This window comes from Epinephelus fuscoguttatus, linkage group LG16 (assembly GCF_011397635.1).
Source record: "Epinephelus fuscoguttatus linkage group LG16, E.fuscoguttatus.final_Chr_v1".
Classification (NCBI taxonomy): domain Eukaryota; kingdom Metazoa; phylum Chordata; class Actinopteri; order Perciformes; family Serranidae; genus Epinephelus; species Epinephelus fuscoguttatus.
This window is the reverse complement of record NC_064767.1, coordinates 18745756-18766117: the sequence shown is the minus strand read 5'-3', so window position 1 is coordinate 18766117 and position 20362 is coordinate 18745756. Positions and strand designations below refer to the sequence as shown.

The 20362-nt window shown below is 39.7% G+C and overlaps 1 protein-coding gene across 1 annotated transcript in view; it reads right to left on the bottom strand.

Annotated features, from left to right (window-relative positions):
* Positions 1–13197, bottom strand: part of lrmda (leucine rich melanocyte differentiation associated) — a 265111-nt gene extending 251914 nt beyond the window's left edge. The window contains exons 1-2 of the mRNA XM_049599841.1: positions 12591–13197; positions 10889–10989 (exon numbers count right to left, since the gene is read on the bottom strand). Coding sequence (XP_049455798.1) covers positions 10889–10989; positions 12591–12632 — 143 coding nt within the window. The 5' untranslated portion in view covers positions 12633–13197. The remainder of the gene's footprint in view (positions 1–10888; positions 10990–12590) is intronic.
* Between the last annotated feature and the right edge of the window lie 7165 nt (positions 13198–20362).

Below are 20362 nucleotides of genomic sequence, written 5' to 3'. Positions count from 1 at the left end.
GCGAGAGGTTCTGTGTCAGATGCCTACATTTGGAAGTTTTACAGATCTATCCAAAGACATTAAAACTGACACTGTCCAGAGTGTCCAGACTATAATCTAATTTAAATGACTTGAGCCATCACATACCACATATGATTTTTATAATAGAACAAATTAGTCTTTACTTCTTAGCTAGAGGACTCAGTGACTCAGGCTCTCTGTTGGCACTCGTTTAACTGTCCTCAACAGCGAGAAAGGTGTTTGCAGAAATCACATAAAAGAAAATGTGAAATAACCTCAAATTGGAGAGACGGAGGAAAAAGACAAGCCATCCATTAAGCATAACATCCTTAGCTCTATGTCATCCCATCACTTTCCCAGGAGTAGTACATCGTTTAAAAAAACGTCCCAGCGAAAATTAAAAAGGTCATTTTTCCCGCATACCACAGAACGACTCAAAATATCAATGTCCTTGATATGAATAACTTATTTCCTGCCAGACCGTGTCCCTCTCATCTCTCTGGTTTAAATCTGTTAGGGCTGGGAGAGCTCTGCATCCTCCTTAATTTATGAGACACAGATCAGGTTATCCTAGAATATCGGTCTAAACAGGCCTGATAGATCGGATATGGAATATATTTCCTCAGCAGAACAGAGTACGCCACCACTATTACCAGACACACACACACTACGCTCCCAGTTAAGTGATTTGAGGACTTCATACTGCCAATGTTTCATCTCCTCTCCTCCTAACTGACACTTTATCTGCATACCGGCATCTCTGAAGATTGAACACTTAGGCAAGACAATGACAGGCTCTCTTGCCGTTGTCACTTCTCATTCTAGGACTGGTCTAATGCCTCTTACTGGGCTTCTGCCAATAACAGACCCCCTCCTCCCCTCGCCATCAAACAACCAGAGTCTACCTAGCTTGGATAGAAAAGGAGCACTTGATGTCTGTGACACTCATTTGTCAATTAGCAGGCCCCTTCCCGTGTTGACATACAGCAACTTGAAAGACAGAGCGGTGCCTGTGACGAATTAAGAGAGACAGATGAGTGAGGCATGAGCGGCGGAGTAATACTATAATGTTCTTTAGATATGAATATAAAGCGACACAGCTGACAGGCCATACAAGGTTTTATTTCATTTCTCAGTGTACCAGGCCTCCCTACTTTGTCTTCTTTGTTCTCTTTTCATCAGACTACTTACATCTCATTTTGACAGCCGGGCGACATTTAGAGCACTTTCTTTTTAAAACGCGAGTTAGCATACTTGATTTGTCATTAAAATGCAAAACGCCTGCCATCACCAACATAGCCTGGGTGAGCACATACCCCCTCAGACACAGGCACACACAAACTGTACACACACACACACACACATACATACTGTACACACACAACACATACACAGGTAGCTGAGGTTAATATGCAATGCAAGAGTCCAACATGGGCCTCTCTTTCTTAATGGCAGGCTTAATTTAAACTTAAAGGTGTAAGTCAGCGATTCTAACCCAATACACTTTTTGTCAAATTCAGCAAATATCTCCTCATGGTCCACTAGCTGAGCGTTCTGTGTGTGCACTGAAGAAAAAAAAACACAGCCCTGGCTCAGTAAACAGGAAACAAACAAAGTGGCTCGGACCAAGCCACACAACACTATTCCAGCCAATCAGTAACAGGAAGTGTTTGCGCTCATGCATGGGACAGTGGAAAGGCCACGGATGTATAAAGAGAAAGGCAGCACAGTGTTGGAGACGGGTCAGACAAATTAATGCCAATCACTGCCACATTTTTTGGACATGCACAAAAAAGCAAATATTTTGGATAAACATATGTTCAATTATTAAAAAGATTTGGGGATACGAAATACCTATTGAAGTCAAGGTCCTGTATTTCCGTGCAATATGGGTAGATGTGATAAATAAAAAAGATACGTATCTGTTTATTGCCAGAAAGAACGCGATTACAAAGAAATGGTACAAATCGGAGCCTCCAAGCCTAAAACAATGGATGGACATAATCAGGGAGATCTTTGTAATGGATAAGATGACTTTTTCTCTGAGGTCTAAAAGAGCAATATTCCCCAGAAAATGGGAAAAACAGACTGTTTTATTTCAGAAGACATGGACGCAGCTTCACTGTCAATGTCTGGACAATAAAAGGACTTTTAACATGTGGACCCATGAATACTCAACCGGTGTGGCCCCACACAGTGTTCTCTGTGGTGTTTATGCTGTGTCTGAGCATCTAAAAATACTTTAAGTTAGAGTTTTTAAAAAAAATAAAGAGAAAGGCAGCAGGAGCAAGAGGGATGGTAAAACTGACACATGCTACATGCTGAACTTTTTTATTATAGAAATTATTAATATTACAAATACAATTTAAACTTTAGGTAGCCTACTACAATAATATAATCAGATGATTTTTCAGTCCAACAGATACATTTTGCTGCAAAAAAAAAAAAAAAAAAAAGGCTTAAGTGAGATGAACAGACTGAAAACTTTATCTTGATGTTGACAGAAGTTTTCCTTTAGGAACGTAATTTACAGTTGAAAAAAGATAATAAATTGCAATATTTTTCAACGCAATACTTAGCATATCGCAACATATATAAAAAATATATAATATTGTATCGTGACTTAAGTATTGCAATAATATTGTATCATGGAGCCTCTGGTGATTCACAGCCCAAGAACACCGGGTGTCGCAGACCCTAAATTGTAGTACAAATGGAACCATGTGCACGTCCACACGACCAGTACAAGTCTGACGCTGTCCTCAGTCACAGAATGTAGGAAATATGAAATTAAGACTTGCCATAAAGCATTTTTCATGTAACCAATAATACGTCTTAAATTTGTCTGGTCTGACAGTCGTGAGAATACAGGTGTATGAATACAGGTCAGTGTTAAAGGTTAACTGGGTTCCCTGTTTACTGGTGACTTTCTTGTGAATGCATCAGTGGTTGCTTGAAGTGACTGTAATAAAATGTCAGAGAATACTCATCGAATTTGTTTTGGAGACTTAACCTTTAGTGAAACTATGATACCACTGAGAATTATTTAACCACATGCAGGATTTGACACGATACTATTCTACAAAATAATTTCCGATTAAGCAACGAATGTAGGTCACCACCAAACTCCTTCTCATTTTAGGTGTGCATATGAGTGACCGTACAGTGAATACAGTACAGGTCATACAGTTTAAACAGATTTTCAAAAGACCAATATGGTTTTGCAAATATTTCCACACTTAACTCTCCAATATTTCACTACAGTAAACAGAATATTAGAAATACCTTCATCATAATGTTACTCAATACAACACTAAAACAAACTGCAGGTACTACAATGTTCAGAGAGTTGAATCAACCCTCTTTGACAAAGTCACAACAAAAACTGAATATACTTATGGTGGACACTGTAATAGTTTGCACATATGTTCCCATTTTGGTGTGCATTTTAAGCACTATACTTTAATAAAGTTCCGCTGCAGATAGCATTTGTTTAACAGATGAGATCAACTGGAAAGGCCCACATTATGATCAACTACAGCAAATATTTGACAGTTTTTTGTAACATTTTACATGTAATTTAACATAGCATCAGCAGTAATGGGTATCACATGTGCTGAGAGGACAAGTGATGGACAGATCTAACTAGCTAAAACAGATCTAAGTGAAATAGAGTGGGCTAAACTTTCAGCGCAGGTTTAAGGTTTCACAAAATCTGCTATTGCACAAATGTGATTTGTTTATCAAGATGCCATGTCAGATCTGAGAAGAAAGGTTGTCACTGTTCTAACAACATTAAGATTCATCCTGTGACTCACAAACATGTGTCCTCCTCAAACCCCATGTGTCCAGGGCGGCAACACTGCATGTAACAGATGCAGGCACCCAAAGTGCACTCCAGTCACAGGGAGGGATCATGTTGAGACAGCACATGCCCACTCACTGCATTGTGTACACACCTGACCTGGAACAAAGTGGACGACACAATACTATCCATGCCCGTCCCGAGACAGAAATCTCACTGTGAGCAACACTTCTCAACACATTGATGAGACAGGCTGACACCGCAGCACACAGAGGGAGAGGTGTGGGTGTGACAGCCCGCTACCATAATTTCATCCTGCCATTACCTGCCCAGCCATTCACAGTTATGCTCACAGAGACAGATGCACAAACACTGCATGCAAGCAAACATGCACGAGCACACACACAAACACAAACATACGTGCGTACGCGCGTACACAAAAACACACAGGGCTCGGTTAAAGGTGATGCCAGTGCATTTCTTCTCATTGTGACTCATTGTCACGTTGCCGGATGAGTGTTGTCAATTGAGCTGACAGAAATAAGCATATTAGCTCCAACAGACTCTGGCAATGTCTCTCTCTCGATTTGAGTCAAGCAGCATGAAGAAGTGCATGATGCTGAAGGCAGTCCACTGAGTTTCACTTACATGTGCATCTGTTTACACCTGGGCTGCTTGAGCTGACACTGAAACGAGGTCATGGTGTCAATACACAAATGTCTCTACTATCTGACACCTCATGTCAGATTCCTGAATGGTGAGGCTGGGAGAAAAATAATTATATAATACTGGGATTTAAGGCTTTATACAACGAGTGATTCTGGTCAATGTTATATCACAATAAAGCTTAAATGTTGTCTTTTCTTGATACTTAAGACTCACTAATAGGGAGCATGGTACAGTCATCACTTTCCAGCAATAACTGCTTAAAAATACAGTGTTGGGTGAAAATCTAAATTACTATCTTGACATACAATAAAATTATCAGAGTTACGTGATATGTGGATAATTCATTTCTTTACTACGAGAACGAAAGCAGGTTTCAAAGTTAAAGTTTTGGTTGGGTAAGTGTGTCAGGTGTCAGGAATCTACTTGCCTGACATAAATGTTTGCTTGTCTCTACACAGATTGTTACATTTATTATTCATTCATTCATTTTCTGTAAGAGACAGACAACCATTCACACTGACATTCACACCTACGGACAATTTAGAGTCACCAATTAACCTGCATGTCTTTGAATTGTGGGAGGAAGCTGGAGTAGCTGGAGAAAACCCATGCTGACACAGGGAGAACATGCAACCCTCTTGCTGTGAGGTGACAATGCTATCCACTGCCTCATTGTGCCACCTGTTACATTTATCAGCAGTAACCAAATAACAACAACCGGAAAGGTCTTGGACGACCTTGGCCTTGACGTCAGCGCCTTCTTATCTGCCATGCAAGCGAGATGCTGTCGGCTCCTGTGCTGGCACTCCAGCAGCATTTTTTGCAAACTTGACCTGCTTTTGAAAAATGACTTTGTTTTATCAGACTTTCCTTCAAACTTGTGGCAATCTGTGCAATACATAGTTGGAGTAGCACCTGCATCCTCTTGCGCAACCCAACTAAACTGTTTCCTAGGATAACTGAACTACTCTCTTGCGCTTCAGCACATAAACTTTGTGTTTACCTGCCACCATTTTTTCATTGGTAAAGATTTGTTTTTCTTAACAGATGCTCAAATTAAAGTGCAGGAGCAGTTCCAAAAATGTGTCAGGTTTTCATTTGTGTATTTGAAAATATTATTTTAAATAAAAAATGTAAAAGGATGAAGATACTCATCCAAAAACATAAGAAAAGAGACAAAAGAACAAAAAACTAACTAAAAAATATAAGTAAATATAAGGATACTATTCCTTAAATATATACACAAGATGTACTAAAACTAAACCTCAGGGACATTTTAATGTACAAACATATGTTAATAAATTCACGAATGGATAAGAAATCCGTGAAAGTCGAATCAAAGTTGCAAAAGAAAAACAAGAAGTTGTTCAGCATCAACCCCCCCACTCCTGTATGGTTATCCATTTTTTGTCATTTATATGATTATGACAGACTATACAACGAAATCAACGTAAAAGTTTAAATTAATGTTGGGTCAGAAAGAGTCCCCGCCATCACTTTTATACAAGTAACCAATCCTTGCTTGATCAGGCTAGTGAGTTGCTAGATTTCCTAGCCTGCCATGGCTTTTTACTTGCCTCAAGCAATCAGGTAATCCTCTTTGTTTAACCCTGGAAAGTATGGGTTTACATTTATTTTAGCCATAATAAGCTACGTCTGTTTGAATGTGACGTTTACTGGCCAACTTTGAACGGATTAAGCTAAGACCTAGCTCTGTGTGTATTCACTAAAAATGATGTACAAATTAGTTTTTTTCATTATGACAGTCACCTTACAGGAAAGCCCACCAGATAGAAAAGACAGTCCAAGAAAAATGTTTGGAAATGTGATGCTGAATATATCTTCTGTAGGATCTGAAGCAAAGTTGATTGGGGCTAATTTCCTTGAGTAATCACAAATACTTGAACAAAGAGTAGTGTGCACTATTACATCAGGACAGGTACCAGTATCTTACAGAAAATATCAAAAATAAAGTGGTATTTGGTTGGTCCATAACCACCAAACTCAAAGAGCTACACACAAATACAGCGGCAGGAAAAATTTTCACCATTAAGCTGCAAGTCAGGGGCCTCTGTCTCTCTGTACATTCTTATGGGGATCAAAACTACTGAGGGGGTTGCTATGCATTAGTTAGCATATAACTTTATCACATGTTGAGCTGCTTATTCAGTTTCACAGCTCCACTCACCCATGACCTCCCCATGTTATCATGTGAGCTCCCACTGACACCAATTGCAACAGAGAATAAGTTTAAAAGAGAACAGTGGATAAAGGCCTGTAATTTGAGCGTGTGTACGGTGGAAAGGTTTGGGTAACCACCGTAGCAGGTCAGTAATGTATACTTTATAGCTATGGATAGAGATATGGGAGTTAATGTTCATGTTAGCTCGCTATACAGGTTTTCAACGTGAGCCATTTATACACAGTGTCTATAGGAGAAAAAGATGAAGCACTATGTAACAGATCACTTTGCCCACTAGCAAACCATCAATCAATAGTCCACTGATATCAGCCCCAAATGGTTCGAGTACCACTTCATTGCTTCTGCACCGCTTCTCTGCCCATGCCAGCCTTTGAAGTTCAGTAATGATATCTGACATCTGAGATTAGCCAAACTGAAAATTAATAATGAATTAGTAATATCTGAGTCATAAATATTTGATTCTAAACATCAAGTCCTTAATGTGACGGGTTCAAAGGCGAGAAACATAATGGCAGCCTTGATCTCCCTGAAAGCAACACACATAAGGGTTGTTTCAGACGGATTTCATGAAGCTGTTTGCAACACATAACATCACATCCTCAAAGGTAACACCAAGATGTCTACTATTTCACTGGTATTTTGTACCACAGACATATCAGTCATGATCTGATGGCAAACATTCTGCATTATGAAAAAATGTACTAATAAGTCTACCAGTTACATCATGTTTACAATAATGTTATCTGTTTGATAACACTAATGTGGAAAAGCTTCTGATCACCCACTGGGGCATTAATTAAAGTGGCTGATTACATGTCAAACCAAAAGTACAGCATGATGCTTTTGACCAGGGGAAAACAGAATACAACTCCAGTCAATTAATGTTGGTTTTTCAATTGCAGAGCTTCAAATGAAAAACATTCCTGAACACCTGAATTTGTGACAGGTGCATCGGAGGGCAGCATGACTACTGAAAATGAAAACTCAGGCACATAACTACAGTGTAAAAAAACGTGGCAATCACAAGATCCCAAGCTCATTAATTAAGTCCACTTTCACATTACGCCTACTACTGTTAATATTTTGGAAACCATCGCAAGAACAACCTTCTCACCTGCCTTCCTATTATATCACTCATGGCCGTGCAGTTCAGAGCCAGAGATAAGCATGTGCTGCACGCATGCGCTGATTTTGTCAGCAGACCAGTGCCCTTGAGAAATGCCTCTGCAACTCCACTCACTACTCGCATTCATTAGCAGTTCACTTCCATGATTTGGTAATGTTGGTTTTCACATCTGATGCAAACCATTCAAGAGTAGTACACTATAGGTCTGCTTAAGACTAGGGCTGTACCCAACTCAGAATTTCGTCAGTCACATTGGATTTGTCTGTTTAATATGAATATTTGACTATTCTTCCCTCAGTTCCCAGTTTGGTGGAACATTCAGGGTGACAGTGATGTTGATGTTACCTAGTAAACAAGCCAAGTTAGCCCTCCGAGCTAATACATGCAAACAATGCTAACAATGCAAAGGAAATGTGCAACATTTTTGTCAACACTAGATATTACAAAAAAAGCCAGAGACTGTATCATATCAAGTTGCTGTGAGCTGTAAATTCATGACTTCTAAGCAAAAGGCAAAAGAGAGAATTATCCCGGAGCCTGCCAGGACAAAACCTGCAGCTGCCTCCGTCTCACTTGGACTCACCCTGAGTCCTGGGGCCGATTGCATAGAACACCTTAAGTTAAGATTTCCCTTTAAGTTCTAGTTCAGGTTTCCTCAAAATAAAATCAGTTACACAAAACACCCTTAAGTCTTCTCCTTAAGGTTTCCTTAAAATATTTCCTTAAAATTAGTATTTATGGTTATCTCCTTGTCTTGGTCTTATACTTAAGGAATCCCTCGACCGTTGCACAAAAGACCTTAGCAACTAAAGCAACGTTTAAAAAAAAAACAAAAAAACTTAAGGTACAAAATAGATTTGACTGAATTAATTTTTATTGCTTCTTCCTACAGTTGTTTTCTGTTTTCTGGTATTTGAGGATCAAATTTACTTTATATGATGTGCTTCCTATGACTGTTCCTCCAGAAGTATAATCTTTTCCTCCTCTGATCAATATGTTTTTTCTTGTCCATTTTATTTTAGCCATATTTTCACTAACTATAAGCCAACTTTGTGAGATGAAAACAAGCATCATAATCGTGAGTCAAAGCAAGCAAACAATCTCAATGGAAACTATACACTTTATAGACACTATGGACACCACAGCAGTCTGCTGTTTTTGTACATACAATCACTTGCACCTTATCCACTGGTCATTTTCATTCACTGCTGCTCATTATTATCCACTTCCTATTATTTTTATTATCATTATTATTATTATTATTATTATCATTATTATTTTTATTATTATTATTATTATTATTATTATTATTGTTATTTATCGCTGTCTATTGTATTTTTTGTACTTATTTGCATGCCTAGTTATTTAAGTTTTTTAAGTTTAAATTTGAAAATTTTAATCTGACTTTCTCCTTGACTGCTGTAACGCTGGAATTTCTCAATTATGGGATCAATAAAGGTGTATCTTATCTTATCTTATCTTATCTCTTATCTCTTATTACTTCTGTAAAATCTCTTGCAACACAGTAAATGAGTTAACATTTTTCCTTAACTAAGGAAACCTCTAAAGGGATTCTGTGCAACTGTACAAGTCCCTCAGCTAAGCAGAAATTAAGCCTTAAATGTCATACTTTAGGAAAAATTTAAGGTGTTTTGTGCAACCATCAGAGAGCAGCGTGAAAGCAAAGAGAAATCACTCTGCAGCTAAATTTAAGGACCAAGATGTCCCCATAAGTACACTGCACACTACTGACATAAAAAAAATACTGCTGGACTTGAGGATTTCCAATTGATTATTCGAATCTTCTACTTTCAGAGGACAGCTCTACTCAAGACAGATGCAACACAGCATTCACACTAATCAAACAAACTGGACTTTGGGGTCAAGTTAACCCGGATCCAGGCCCCTTATGTGAAAACCTCCTTATTGTCATAGCATCTGTCCATCATGTCTGTTAGTTACGATTAATTTTACTCAGTGTTCTCATGATAGATTGTGAACAAGGTGACACTGCTATACACAGTAAAAAACAAATCTGCAAAGGGACATTAAGACATCAAGACAAGTTTGATACATGTTAAATTTGACCAAATTATCTTCACAACAAGAGTGGAAAAGTACAAATCAAAACTGATTACTCTTAAATTCTATCATAATTGTTCCTTTCTTACTATATTCATGCCAACCACATGCAATTTGATTTATCTGTCTATTCAGGTTCAATTAACCAAGAGCAGCTCTCAAACTCAACAATCCTTGTAATCGTCTTAATAATCGCTCATTGTCACACATTTATAATGACTGGCACAATACCATAGTATGGTGAGCCCCATACTACATAAAACAGTGTGCACACATGATCACAGTGAATATTCGGTCAGTAGGTCTTGGATTGTATGTTTCCTTGGACTGATGTGGGGTTATTTTCAGCAGTATCTGCTTCACAGTCACACAGTGTCTTGCTCAAAGGCACTTCAACAGTGGGTTCACTTAGTCATTTATCCATTGACCCCAGACAGCTTTTTCCAGCTGGTCTGAACACTGTGTGTAAATGAGCTATTGTGCAATATGACACAATGTAAATCACATCACATTTCAAGCACTGCCTCCAGACAAAAATTTTCAACAAAAAAAGCGCCTCTATTGAGACGGCTTCGTGGCCTGACAGTCATGAAAGGGGTTCAGAAACAAAAGCACCTCATAACCATCATCTCCTTTCTTTTACTTGCCAGATCAACTGTGCTAGTCCTGCTGTTGAAATGGCAGCCCCCTCTGAAGCAGCTGCCATGAGGTGTTCCTTCATGTCCTGACAGAGGATTCTTTTCTTCTATTTGCCCCCGAATTAGCATGTCACATTTATCGATCACGCCTTTTATCCTGCCCCAGCATGGCACCGGCCCAGCTCTAACACTCATTCAGCTCTTTGATGTCATGATGACACTCTGACCACCTATAGGCCCAGGACACACATTCAATTGTACCTGATGTAAAGATAGATGCAGTAGCAGACTGAGATAGAAGAGAGGGACAGAGACATAGCATAAACATCCTGTTGATTACATGTTCGTTCATGTTTGACACCTACCTGAGCTGATTGAAACTGAGATCCAGCCTTTTTGCAAAGTTGCCGTACATGTCTCCGAGGAAGTCTGGGATGTCCTTGCAGTCATTTCCAATGTAGGAAATCTTTGGGAATAAAACAAATAAATAAAACAGAGAGATAAGTGTAAGATCACTAGGGCTGCCCCTAATAGTCACCCAAAGGTTAGTTAACCAGAAAGGTCATTAGTTGGCAAGATTTCATTGGTCACTTAGAAATAAAAGACAAAACAAACGTGAAACTCTATTAGGAGCTGCGCCTTGTCAAAATAAATCAAAGCCTATATGACTGGACCATGTGTGAATTTAATTTGAAAGGACAGACACAGGAAGTGGCCACGCCCAGCAGTCAGACAGGAGTCACGTTACAAACCAATCACAGCCGACAGATATCTTTCCCTTCTTCCGTAAATATTCAGTCTGATAAACACGGAAAAGTTGATCATGTTAGTGCAGGGCTACCCAGAGCTTTACATCTGTCCCACGGACAATAGGCCTACACACTTATAAACAGCTCCTGGAAGAAGATCAACTCTGCACTCAGGGTTTCAGGTAAATAAGCTATATGGTGCACCTCAGACGAAACCTGCTGCCACACTCTTGAGAGCTGGCACTAAAAAGACACAAGAGTAGTGCCCAGCGTCTGACCACGCGTTTTCCAGTCAGTTCAGGACAACCCCTAATTTCCAGGGCTGGTACCTGCGGTTATTCCACAGGCTAGTTAATAACATGTCGGGCAGGAAATCCAAAGTGTGGGATCATTTTGAGAAGGTGAAGGACGAACCCAAGGTGATATGTAAACTCATCTTCATTGGTCGACTACAAACATGACGTATCATCTGAAACATGTCAGTAGCTACATGCCCATTAGCCACTTAGCACAATCATTACTGCTTTGCCGACAGCATCATTAACAGGCAGCTTGCTCAGTGTGTGACGTGCACTTGTAGATAAAATATAGGCCTATATTAATGAAGGTTCATTAGTACGGTTTTGTATTTCTCTGTAATGTAGCACAGTGTTAACAATGTTACTGATACTATTCTTTCTCACACCTTCAACTCAAACCATTGTGTTGCCCCGCCCAAAATATATCATTTAACAATTAAATTAGCATCGTAAACATGCAGGCGACTAGTCGACTAATGGACCTAAATGACAACTGTTTGTCAACAAGGAAAAATCTTAGTCAGGGGCAGCCATATTGATAAGTAGCACTAATATGATAGCACCCCTGACATGAGCACAGAAAAATAATAGTGTCAGTAAACTCCACCTTTAAAATAATAATCATCTGAGAACATAATTTGAATTCATGTGAATGATTTAATGTGCTACTAATGAAGCAGTTAACCCCACACTGAGGACACAGAGGTTATAGTTAAGATATAATAATGTTATATATGCTTTCTAATGACCACTGCACACACATACCCTGCTCTAATTTCACTTTATGACATGATATTGGTGCAACATGGAGGCATTGCTCTCTCCAGTGAAGTTGTAGCAGGAACTACAAAACTGAAAGTCACAGAGTCACATGACTCTGGTGATGTCGAACAAATAAACAAAACCCCGTCACATATAGCACCGGAGAACTCCACCTGTTAAACAGACACTGATAAGACACCGTCTGAATACGCAGGAAGGGACAAAGTCCGACAGAAAAACTTTTAAAACAAACTTACTTGAGTCCCATTCAAGGAGACCAGCGACTCGTCCTGTGCCATAACTTTCTCCTGAGGCTGACAGCTCGGTGAGTGTGTTTATAAGACACGCTATCTGTGTTAATATCCAAAGTCCCGCTCACGTAAGGAACCCGCTGGTGTTAACATGAAATGGTGGTGTTTGTGGATGTAGCCCGCTAACTTTGGAGAGCAACTGGCGCTTTGCAATTGACTTTACAGTTTCCGCGTGCCGTTTCAATCAGCTGACCTGCTGTTGTGCGGAAGCACGCGGACACACTGTCATAGATGCAGTGTGAGTGCTGCTGTGCTGACTGTCTCCTGATGGAGGGACAGGATGAGATGTGTCCTTGCATGTCTGACAACATGCTGCGTCACTTTAGTTAAAACACACTCACATTTTAAAGAAGCATTTTATTTTGTATAAGAAACTGTTCACAGCCAGGTAAGACTATCTGTAGTGTGGTTTTTTTTTGTTGTTGTTGTTGTTTTCCCCCCTAGGTCAGGGGTCAGCAACCTTAACTATCAAAAGAATCATTTTTGACTAAAATAATTTTTTTTAATATCTGCTTGGAGCAAAAAAAACACATTTGAACCTTATGGTAATGCCGCTTATTAACTCTAAATTAGCCTATCCACATTAGAAATGGGTCTTCAACAATATGTTTTACCTCAAGATGGCTCTTCTGCAGTGAACTATTTATCATTATTTGGTACTTTAACATTGTCGAAAGCAAACAAATCTGTCCACGCACTGTTAAATTCTTTTATGGACTTTTATGGATTTAGAATCCATAGTTAGCCTAGCTATGGAGGCTTCAGACTAGACACCACAGAGGTTTGGCAAAATGTAGAGGAAAAGGTGCCAGGCTGTATACGTATGGCGTACATTTTAGCTGACAAAATGTTAAAACTTTTTTTTTAGTTCAGTGCAGAGGTTACACATTTTTACAATTTGAGAATGGGAGAATTTCTTTAGGCCTACAATAATGATAAATAAAAATGAAAATGTCAAAAATAATAATAAATAAATGACCATTATTCATTTTCATGTGATATTTTTTGTCAAAGCCACAGAGAGCCACTAGAGAGGGGCAAAATAGCTGCATATAGCTCCAGAGCCACAGGTTGCCTACCCCTGCCCTAAGTAAAATGTTTAATGTATGTTTCCTTGTGTCAATAAGTTGAAATCGTCCACCTACAGTGTATACATAGCCTACTGATATAACAGACGCCTTGAAACTTACACCACAAAATTTATGGTCAAGTCAACAGTTTTCTTGACTTTCCTGACTTGATCTCTTAAAAACTACACCTCCCAAGAGGCGGAGCTTCTGCCACTGCAGTCATGTACAGACGTGTTGCATACTGCCTATGACTAGAATAGGATTAGTTACTTTTACCTGTCTGTCCATTGTTGATTCATGTATGTTCTGATGAAGGTCTGATGGACTGAAAGATCAGAATAAAGTGAAACACTGCAAAATTGTAAGTGTGTAGAAATCTTTTCTACCAGCTGTGAAGCCTTTACAATGTCAGTTTATATCTAAAGACCCTGGGAACATAGGACCCTGGGAGGGATAACCAGATGACAAGCATCAACACAAATGATTGTAGTGACTATACCAAGCACTGAGAGAAGATATCGCACATCTCATTGCTCATAATATAATTCAGGAGTCCAATCGACTAAATTCAGTGCCTCCGTTTTTCCAGTGTTAGCTTAAGAAATCACTTGAGCTTTTGGTTTGGAGCGCTGGCAAATAGCCAGCCAACCCGTGACAATGTCCTGACAGCTAGTAATGTTTCCCCATGTGAGTCTATGTGTGTGTCATCATGGTGAAATGTGGTCCTGGTGACACCTATTGTAGGGGCAACTACCACAGAGGCTGTTTAGAGCACTTTGTCTATCTGTCTGTCTGTTGACAGATTTTTGTCAACGCAATAAGATTGCAATCATGCAGGATGCAGTCGTTAAAATGCACATATGTGTTGTTGAGTTCAAAATGAAAGCCAAGTTTGAAGATGGGTGTGGTCCAACCAAAAGGGGCAGGACATAGGGAGGGAGCCACTGACCCGCCCACTTTACAACCCTGACCGATATTTGCTTTAAGTCGCGGATCACTGTGTCACAGCTGGAGTGATCACATCATAAGATGGTCTCCAGCTGGAAGTATTTTCAAACAATGTTTGAGGACAATATTTTAATGTTATACGATGACAGTAGGCCTCAGTTTTGAGTAAGCAATGAGTTAAATATGTAAAGTGGGGTGACAGTAGCTCAGTCCATAGGGATCTGGCTTGGGAACCAATCAAGTCCCCGTGCAGACCAAATATGAAGCGTGGACTGGTAGCTGAAAAAGTGCCAGTTCGCCTCCTGGGCATTGCTGAGATGCCCCTGTGCAAGGCAGTGAACTCCCAACTGCACAGGGCACCCGTCCAGGGCAGCCCCCTCACCCTGACATCTCTCCATTAAATACATGTATAGGTCCTGTTTGTGAATGTAAAGTATATCTTCCTCTAAAATTGATTGGTAAACTTCCCAACTTTCAATAGGAAGCAAAGCAAAACTGCGTCCCTAACCTAGCTATCATTAGCATCCAAGACCAGATCCCATTCATTGGAACGGCCAAATGAGGCTTCCATAGTCAGGTGTTTAACACTTTAATCAGTGAAATAATAATATTCCACTTCACAGTGATGGTCAGACATGACAGAAACAGCAGCAGCTGCAGTCAGAGCGATCAGCATGTCATAAGCAACAGACCATTTAAGAGCAACCAGAAATCTCTAACGATTTATTTTCTACTGTCTGAATCTAAGAATTGAAACTCTTCAGTTGATCTATCCGCAGACGACTCCACTCAGAGGAGGGAGATCTGTTTAGACTTCATGGTTACACTGTAATTAATAGGTGTTAGTTCCACTCAACAATGCCATCAGTGATGTGGAATATATGGTATCTGTCTTATTAGTTCGCAAATTAAATATAATACCAAAGGTTTATGACATTAGGTTTGTGATTGTTTTGGCCAAGGCCACATCACAAAACCATGAAAGGCAATAGTTTTGGTTTTGATGTTACAATGCAACAGTCTAACACAAAACAATATGTCTTCTGCAATGCAGTCAAAAGTGGAAACAGTTGTATTCACTGACTGATGACAAACCCATGCTCCTGTCCACCCCGGGAGGATAAGATTGAAGCTTTAATGGGCCCTGTGAGGTTATTTAAACTGAATGAAAGATGAAATGGTTGCATAAACGGACAGAAACAAACACTGAGACACAAACTGTCTCTTTACATGGCAGAGGACAGTCTGCACTATCTGCAGTCTTACTCCAACTTGTGTCTTGGTCAAAGTCTAGGATTAAATGAATAGTAGTTATCGATATAGACTTGCTTTTTTGTGTACAATCTTATTCTGAGAGTTAATTTTTATGATATTTCCATGTATCTGTGTGTAACAAATCTGATCCTGAATGACCGGAGTTCAAATGGATTATGTATCTCTAAATTCCTGACTGTAGAGATAACTGGGTGAAGGTGATATAATGACATCAGGTGATCATTAAATTACTTTTATCAGTCTGAGAGCAATGGGAGACTGTAATTGAAATATTATCATATATATTTGACTCTCACTTATCTTTATATATTCATATTGTGACCCCTGCTGCCACAGAATGAAGGCTTTGAATGTGAGAAGTCTGTCACCTGACCTGTAGGTCAAAGAATATAAAGACATGGCAGGTGCTAACAATATTGTTTTAATAAGGTTTTAAGATGAAATATGAAAAAGAAAACTTACTTGCTCCTTCTTTGCATCAAAGATGTGATTTTTAAAATGTAAGAAAGGAAGGTTTAACACCACCCCAGGGGCGGACCGATGTGTTTGTTGTGTTATTTAGGTGAAGTTGGGAATGAGGTTCACTTCTTGTTTTGCTGTCCTGTGTATGAAGACATAAGAAATGTGCTTTTCAGTAAGATGATCTGGACATGGAAAGTAGGGTGTGGATACCTGACCCGAGCCCGACGGCACCTGATGGCACCCATTGGAGCCCGATGGGTCGGGCTGGGTTTGGATAACAAAGTTTGTCAGGGTCGGGCCAGGCTCGGTTATAACTGTCTCGGACTCGGGTCAGGTTAGGTCAGGAAAATCAAAGTCCATGACCAAACGTCAATATGTGACAAGGTCGGAGTGAGAATGTGTTGGCCTATGTTTGACGACGTGGACGTGGATGAAAGCTTTTTATGTTGACACAATAATAACTTATTATTTTTGACAACAAAATTAAGACTAACCAAACTATATTTAATTTATTTTACACATATTTATAATTTAAAAAGCACTTTTTTCACAGGCTCTGACTGTTTTGGAGCTCTTCACAAACTTAAAAATATTATTATAATTATTTTACCTCAGTCCGTTTCCACTGTAATCATTACTTTGCGGCTTTTTAAAGAAACGCATGTAATATTTAAATATCACTAACAGATAAAATAGGATACAGGCAGCCCCTAAAAAAGCGCATGCATGAAGTAGAAAAGATTTTTCTTAAACTCCAAGGAGGAATGACAGCTTTACAGCAAAGTCCGTGACACGACATTACCTGGAATCATTTCCTACTAAGCTGATCATTAAATTACTTTTATCAGTCTGAGAGCAATGGGAGACTGTAATTGAAATATTATCATATATATTTGACTCTCACTTATCTTTATATATTCATATTGTGACCCCTGCTGCCACAGAATGAAGGCTTTGAATGTGAGAAGTCTGTCACCTGACCTGTAGGTCAAAGAATATAAAGACATGGCAGGTGCTAACAATATTGTTTTAATAAGGTTTTAAGATGAAATATGAAAAAGAAAACTTACTTGCTCCTTCTTTGCATCAAAGATGTGATTTTTAAAATGTAAGAAAGGAAGGTTTAACACCACCCCAGGGGCGGACCGATGTGTTTGTTGTGTTATTTAGGTGAAGTTGGGAATGAGGTTCACTTCTTGTTTTGCTGTCCTGTGTATGAAGACATAAGAAATGTGCTTTTCAGTAAGATGATCTGGACATGGAAAGTAGGGTGTGGATACCTGACCCGAGCCCGACGGCACCTGATGGCACCCATTGGAGCCCGATGGGTCGGGCTGGGTTTGGATAACAAAGTTTGGTTCGAGTTCGGCGCGCTTGACATGCTGCTGTGTTGTGCTATGGCCTATTCAAGAGCTGGAATTTGTTATTTACATGACAACGCCTGAACGCAGTACAGGCCAATAGTTACATTTCAGGCAGGGGGGCGGTAAATATTCACACTGAACTAATGAAAATGGAGAACGCTAGACAAAACTTGCTATCAGGAAAGTTTAAAACTGGCAAAAACCATGTGGGGAAATTGGCGGTATGGAGCCATTTCGATTTAGTCATCAAGGTTAGGCCATGGAGTGTGTCTATTAACTCTACAGTAATAGTAGCAGTAGCTCAGTCCATAGGGACTTGGGTTGGGAACCGGAGGGTCGCCTTTTCAAGTCCCCGTCCGGACCAAATATGGAGCGTGGACTAGTGGCTGGAGAGGTGCCAGTTCACCTTCTGGGCACGGCCGATGTGCCCTTGAGCAAGGCACTGAACCCCCCAATCGTTCGGGGCGCCTGACCAAGGCAGCCCCCTCACTCTGACATCTCTCCACTTTGTGCATGTAAAGGTCCTGTTTGTGCATGTGTGTCTTTCGGACCTGTGTGTTAATGACAAAAAAAGTGTGAAATAATTGAATTTCCCCTCAGGGGGATTAATAAAGTATATTAAAAAAAAAAAAAAAAACTATGTCAGGTAACAAACTGTGTTGGGCTCGGGTCGGACCCAGTTTGGACTTAAAAATCAGAAAGTCCGTCAGAGTCGGGCCAGGCTCGGTTATAACTGTCTCGGACTCGGGTCAGGTTAGGTCAGGAAAATCAAAGTCCATGACCAAACGTCAATATGTGACAAGGTCGGAGTGAGAATGTGTTGGCCTATGTTTGACGACGTGGACGTGGATGAAAGCTTTTTATGTTGACACAATAATAACTTATTATTTTTGACAACAAAATTAAGACTAACCAAACTATATTTAATTTATTCACTCACTGAATCATGATACAATGTGCCACTGTGCTCTGACAGCATACAAGCAGACATTGCAACACTAAGCAGCTTAGCTCACTGCTGTTTATCCTCCTCTAATTGAAGCTGAGCTAATGAGAGCTGTTTTAGTGACGTTTGGGCGCAAACCTGCATATTTTCAGCGTCACAATGTCACTTTATTGAGACAATCAGAAACTTTGGGAACACCACACTCTTCCTGTGCTTCACTGCATGCTGTGTGACGTCACGCGGGACCTCCCATACGCGGAAAAGCTCCCTTTCCCCCTGCTGCTGCTGCTGCTGCCTGCCTGCCTGCTGCCTGCTGCCTGCCCGGAGAGGGAAAGAGCGAGCATGGCTTCAGTCTCCACTGGGCTCTTTGCGGTGTTTCAACATTTTACAGAAAGCAATGGCTGGTGTGTTTGTGTAAAGCAAAGCAGTTTCGTTTTAGACAGAAGGACTACGTCTCAATGTTACAGTGTTATTTTTTTTTAATCCTTTTACCTCTCTGACGTTTTACATCGGAGCTTAGTAGGAAATGATTCCAGGTAATGTCGTGTCACGGACTTTGCTGTAAAGCTGTCATTCCTCCTTGGAGTTTAAGAAAAATCTTTTCTACTTCATGCATGCGCTTTTTTAGGGGCTGCCTGTATCCTATTTTATCTGTTAGTGATATTTAAATATTACATGCGTTTCTTTAAAAAGCCGCAAAGTAATGATTACAGTGGAAACGGACTGAGGTAAAATAATTATAATAATATTTTTAAGTTTGTGAAGAGCTCCAAAACAGTCAGAGCCTGTGAAAAAAGTGCTTTTTAAATTATAAATATGTGTAAAATTTGAAGGTGCAATTAGGAAAGTTGTTTCATGTGTCATTTTTATTTTATTTGGATATATATTTATATAAATCAACACTGAAATGTGTTCCTCCTCGTCGGCCCCAGCACATAGCTCCCAGTAAACCCTGCAAGTCCAACACATTTCCACACGAGATGTAAATAGTTGTATTTGCATGCGGGGAGTGATTCATAAACATGTCAGTGTTATGAAATATACGGGGGGGTATTAAAACTTTCTATTTAAATATCGTGAATTATAGTCGCAAAAATGTGTTCCCATTTAAGGGGAATGCCGAGTATTTTGGTGTCTGGTGCAGGAGCCCATTCGTCATACGGACAATAAAGAGGGTTTTCGCCTGACAGTGAAAATTTATGGTTGCCCTTCTTTGCCCTAATAACTCACATATTGTGTCACGGACTGACAGCCCTTGCAGAAAACAGCAAGCCTGTTATCAATCACACATCTTTGCATATTGTGAAACGTCCCCTCCTTTCTTTTTCTTTTTTTTTTCTTTTTTTTTTTTTTTTGCTGCCAGACAAAAACAGTGAAAACATTTGAAGGGAAATGAGCTGAGAGCATTTAGACTTCTCTTTTTAGAGTCTCACAATGAAATGAAAAAGAAGTTTGGAGCTGGTGTTTATTCATATTACGCATGAGCCTAAAATTGTGGCATGCACTCATAGAGAGGCAATTATTGCTTGTTTTTATTTATTTATAGATAGTTTACAAAGCAGGCCTGTAATCTTTTTTTTCCAAATTATTACAGCAGATTTTTAACATGTGCGTAAAACTGTATTTTATTCCCTGCGCTCTTTATGTTGCATT